The 6,000-nt window shown below is 37.6% G+C and overlaps 1 protein-coding gene across 1 annotated transcript in view; it reads left to right on the plus strand.

Annotated features, from left to right (window-relative positions):
• Positions 1-6,000, plus strand: part of Foxp2 (forkhead box P2) — a 494,130-nt gene that overhangs the window by 450,571 nt on the left and 37,559 nt on the right. The window contains exons 11-12 of the mRNA XM_041675445.1: positions 3,114-3,201; positions 4,841-4,924. Of these exons, the coding sequence (XP_041531379.1) occupies positions 3,114-3,201; positions 4,841-4,924 (172 nt within the window). The remainder of the gene's footprint in view (positions 1-3,113; positions 3,202-4,840; positions 4,925-6,000) is intronic.

Below are 6,000 nucleotides of genomic sequence, written 5' to 3' on the forward strand. Positions count from 1 at the left end.
GTGTGTAATCGCCTTGTTAGCAGACCAGTAGAAGTAGACCAGGCCTGTGAAATGGTGCTAGTGATTGCATTGGTAATTTACAGACCTTTGCCACCAGAAAGCATTCTTGTTGGCTAGTATGAAGCTGTGAAATAGAACTAGCAATACCTTAAACAAGAAAGTTAATAAAGGTTTTCTAACAAGCATCTTCAGGGATAACAATCACACTTGGTCCTTTGTAAGAACCATAATTTATGACATAGGCAATATATCAAATGCGTAAGATGGTATCATGGAGAATTCATATGAAAAGGGTATTGGCAACATTATTTCCAACTTCCTGCAAGGGACATGATTAAATGATTAATGAAATGTCCCTTTGCATATGCATTTTGAAACAGCAATTAGGCACTGACTGCAAAAATCCACCGATCCTCTCATTTTTCAGTATTATCTTATTCTTGATTTATAAATCATAGAGAATTTTTGAACAGCAATATGTAGTACCTGAGATGGTTATAAAAACATAAAAGAGAATAATTTGAACACAAAATAGTCATAAATACATAAATTCATAATTTAATGTTAATACTTAGCCTATTTATTTGGTCTTATTGCTTTGTATTTATATCCGACACTATTTCTGTACTTTGATTGGCATAATTAAGTAGGGGGAATGAATAGGCACCATTATTTTACATATCACTGGTAAACAATAGCGAGAAAAGGATAAGGGAGATGTGGCAGAGGTATGTATGTGTTTTTCAAGTTCTCAGTAATCCACTGGAGGCTGTTCTATAAATGATCATTGAAGGGCTGCAAGCTAGCCTATAATTACAGGAAAGAAAGTGGCAGCCGTGGCATTTCATAACTATGTGTCCTCGAAAAGTGCTTTGTGAGTTTGTCACCAATGATAATTTAGATAGAGGCTCATTACTGAACATCACAACACTTTAAAAACCTTTCGCCTTCATACAGGAGAATAAAGGACTATTTTAATGGCAAGGTTCTTTTGTGTTCCACTGAAAAATTCAATCAAGACAAAACCTCATTGACTATTATTGTAGTCTCCAGTCCCTATTCTAATAAAAGCTGCAGAGATAAATTGAATAGGTCTCTTAGACCCAAGCATATAATGCAAACATTTTGTACTTTTTTTAGTTCTATAAATATAAGATAATTATCACTAAGAAGTAAACAAGTATAAAAATTCTTTTTAAAAATGATTTCATGCAAAAGTATGTGTTATACTAAATATACCTTTTAAGGTAAAACCACATAATCTTTATCTTCTGAGTTCTATTTATATCCTAATCTTTATGTATAGCTTATTTAAAAATATGCATCTTTTAAGCTGATTGCAGGATAAATTATGTGTGTGTTCCCTAAGAGTTCATGGTGGGGAAAAAAAAGTGTTTCTCACAAAAAAACAGCAGTACCAACCTTAAAGATGCAAGACATTATCGTGTCAATACTGCTAGGGCATTGCTTCATTGGTCATTACAATTTGGGCGACGAAACCTTGAAGAACAATTTTAATGATGTCTTGTTTATTAGAAATTAGTGACATTTGACGCCACTCAGCTATCCCTCTGACATTCCATGCCTTCTTCCCAGAGAGCTTGAATGATTCCAGCCCTCATTACAGCCAGGTTTCTAGCAGATCCTGCTGGAGCTGAGTCAGAGCAGACTGGAGGGGTGGATGGGAAAGAACTCTCATGTGCCCTGGGCACACAACTATAGCTTGACCTGATCCACCTCACTGTTTTAGTCCACGGTTTATCAGCAGCCAAGCCTGGCAATTATAGCAAGATGCATGGAGGTTTGTTGCTATAATCAGTGAGAAGGTGTTAAAACAAACCAGCTTAATTTATCAAAGTTGGGGTGAAAAGGAGCAAAGGTTGCCGGTGTCTAAACGTAGACGTACACGCAGATAATCCCGCTTATTTACAAGTTAGCTACGAGTCATTGACATCTTAAGTCTTCCTATTGTATGCCATATGTATCTGTTCATGCATTTTTCTGCTAATTCACATCAAGTAGCATAAGTAAAAAGGGAACACAATTATTTCTTGAATTCGGTATGCTTAGAATTAGAAGAATGCCTTCAAACTATCTTAAACAATACTGTAATACATAGAGGTAATTGTGTGAATTCTTAATTATGTGTTTTATTCAATATACCTTTGCCTTTCTGGGTCTCTTAAATTGCTGGCTTCATTACCCATTGAATAACTAGACACACCAAAAGAACTGAATTATCTGAAAATTACTTTCTTAATTTGGGAAGTCATCAGATAAATAGTATATTAAAAATTACAAAGCAAACTTTATTGAATATTTCCATGTTTATTGGAAATGCTGCTGTACTACTTTATCTTTGACACGGTAGGATACCATGCATCGGAGACACCCTCAGCCCTTGGGTAAAACAATAAGCACATATGTTATGATGAGATTAAGTTCGTTAGGATGACCTCTTCATACATGTTTATGTATGTCAAAGATATGTCCCAGTTAGGACTCTTTACATGAAGTACCAATATTATTATTCTGAATCTTCAGTATATTTTATGTATTAGTAAGAGAAAATTATCATTATTTGTGGGTGTGGATTTTCTATGGAAAAGTCTGTGACCTTTACATGATTCATACCTCACCTCACAAAAGAATCAACATACAAACAACAAACTTTAATATAAATGAAATAGAGAACTGCCGATCACACGTTCACGTTTGGGTGTGTGTGGATGCATGCGCGCGCGCACACACACACACACACACACACACACACACACACACATAATATTCTTTTCAGAGAATATGGAAAAAATCTGAAACATATCATGATTTCTACTTCTACTCTGTACATGAATGGAGAAATGTTTTTGTAATGGCATAGGCTTGGAGACAATGACATTTTGAGCTATTTGAAGAGTCTCTTTATATCACACGAATAATTTTCACTGAATGCCGGAGCACATTTCCTTTCTTTCTCTATGACTTCAAGGCATTCCACTTTCCAACCGCAAAGGAATACACAAGTTCCTTGAAGAGGTACAACGTTTGAAACTAAGCATGTATCGCTGCAGTGGTATCACCCAGCATTCTGTTCTGTGTGTTGTGTTTCACAGGCACCTTAACAATGAGCATGCGTTGGATGACCGGAGCACCGCCCAATGCCGAGTGCAAATGCAAGTCGTACAGCAATTAGAAATACAGGTTTGTCTGTGCCCACTTCATGTGCACTTTTCTCCGAGTTCTGCTGTGCTAACTTGAGTAAAGAGCAAGGGGTTGGATCTTCCTGACTGCATCATAGTGTCTCAGTAACACTGTATTTGTTCTGATACATGGAGTTTAAGTTACGTTTAATAACAACAGTTGACCACGGGGTAGATTGTCATCGTTTGATGTTCTTATCAATTGGACCTATATAAGCTTTAGACCCTGTTGTATATATTTGAATATCTCCGAACTGTTACAGTCTATAGTTTTTGCATTGTAGACCAAGACCTGTAAGACCCAAATTTCATAAGATATGCCATTGTTGCCCAAACAATTTTTACACAAGCTATTCTGGGTCCCCCATGTTATGGAATTGCAGACTATAACAGAAGAGTCTCTGTTTTTAATATTGTGAATGAACTATCCAGAAGAATAGCCTCAGTTCTGTGTCTACTGTACTCAGAACGCAAAACATTACAATACTTGATTCTTTTCTTTGGCTAGCATATTGACAAAGAATACTGTATGTCACATTCCTTAGTGTTATAGGTACTCTATAAATACCATTGAAGTTTTGTTTTTCAAACTTCACATTAAAGCAGAGTTTTGCCAGAACTAAACAGAAATTGTTAACCTCATACAAAAGCAAATATAACACCCCAGATTTTACTTTTGTTATGGTTTGGCACCGCATTAAGGCATCCTCTCTTATATCATCTTAAAGATGTTTTCCTAAAACCCTTTGCTTTGTTTAATTAAGCATATAACTTGTTTTTTCTTCTGTTTCCTACACCTCTCATTGTTTCCAATCCATCATGCTGTTGTTTTTTCCATGAGAAGTGAAAATGTTTGAGTTGCCAAATAACATAGGAGATGTAAAATGTATCATCATCACAGTGGCACAGAGAGCTTTGGGCAGACCTGTTTACTATTGCTAAAGGGTGGACTAACGCATAAAGAGGTCAGCTGATGATACAATCTGCAGTGTGACCAATTATGCCTCTCTCTCTCTCTCTCTCTCTCTCTCTCTCTCTCTCCTGTGTCTGACTGATGGAAAAGTAAGGTCCGTCAGTTGTAATGAGACCCAGTGCAAGTGTGGATGCAGACTTGGTGGCAGAGTTCAGCGTTTCACACTGCCTGGTCTCTGTCACTCTATTGAATTAGATTGATGATGGCAGATTGCAGGGGGCACTAACTGGACCTCGGTGGGAATGCATGAAGTGTATAGACAATCCCGGCAGGCACTTCGCTTTGAGAACCCTTCACCCTTTCACAGCTGTTGGCCCTAGTCCATTGCTAACAGTGTCCACAGGACTTTAAAGAGACACCATGGGCCTTCTAATTTATGGTTTGGGTAACTTGTTACTGTTGAAGCAACTGTGACCTCCATTCTCTTATTGACAAAAAGATGAAGTGTTATTTGTTTTCCCTGACCTTTTAACATAAGAAAAAGCTACAAAAGTTTTCTCCTTCTCTAGCTAAAGTTGCATTTTCTACCAGCTAAGTTTCTTGTCCCAGGCTTTTATATGCAGGAATCATTACTGGGAGACAAGCTCAATGATAAGATGTATCGCTGCAATAAAATAGCTGGATCAGTCATTTCTAAAACGCTTCTGATCTCCCTCTTTCCTAACAGCTTTCGAAGGAACGTGAACGTCTTCAAGCGATGATGACCCACTTGCACATGCGACCCTCAGAGCCCAAACCATCTCCCAAACCTGTAAGTGCATATTGCTTTATAAACAGTAAATAGCTGTGCTGATGTAACAGACTAAGAAAATGATCAATTCAGGGACAGTTAGAAAACAATGACTGTGATGAAAAGCTCGGCGATAAAATGAAAGGAAAATGCAATCGCTTGTCAAATTGTATGTTTCTTTTAAAGTAATGCTATCTTTTACAAAATCTATCCAATCTACGCTGTGGGCGACACTAAACAAAGTAGACCCATCAGTGCACAAATCACTGCCTTGTGGCTCAAGCCAGGGGGAATAGCTTTCTGTGATAGGTTTACAGATATTAAAAGGCAACCCATTCTGAGCCACCCCCCCCCCCCCGCACCCAAGAAGCAGGAGCAGTACCAATCACAAATAGAAAGGCATGTGGTGGGCCCAGAAGACTCAGATCAATCGCATGATACCAACAAATAGATTTGTTTTTCTTTTCTCTTAGCAAATGTTTTCTCAAAAGTATCATAGTATTTTATAGCCAGTTTTATCTTATTGTGTTGATGGCTGTTTTAGTTAAGATGCATATCACATATTGGCGTGTCTTACTGCATATCATACCTGATGTTAATTTAAAGAGTTTATCTCCAAGTGAAAATGAGCCCTTAGAGAAAATAAAGAAAGCTACGGTTTCTCTTAAAAAAAATATGGGACTTAAGCTTCACCTGGTAATGTAGTCAGATGCATAGACTGTGAAGAAGAATATGCTGTTATTTCACCCAGAGAATGTTTGCACAGAAACTTAGAGTAATCAACTGAGTGACTCTAGTTTAATGAAAGTTTGTGAGCTACTTTCCACTAAGGCCCCCATCGGGCCTGATGATTAGTGATTACCAGATCGCCCCTCCTGCACCACTCTTGTCTAAAAAGAACACTGGGGTTTGTAGTAGGGGAGGTAACAGAAGACAGAGTACATTGTCTGATTTTCTGCTAGTGTCTCGACATCTCTTGTTCATTAATATGATTCAAAATGTGTCTTTTTGGCATAGAGACTGTGTTTATTTAAACTCTGCTGAGGCATTTCTGCACAGAGGTTAGAGCTTTGCCTTTGTGTCATGTTTCAGTGTGG

Source organism: Microtus oregoni, unplaced genomic scaffold (assembly GCF_018167655.1).
Source record: "Microtus oregoni isolate MIOR12 unplaced genomic scaffold, Mior012 000026F_ref0000081, whole genome shotgun sequence".
Taxonomy (NCBI): Eukaryota; Metazoa; Chordata; class Mammalia; order Rodentia; family Cricetidae; genus Microtus; species Microtus oregoni.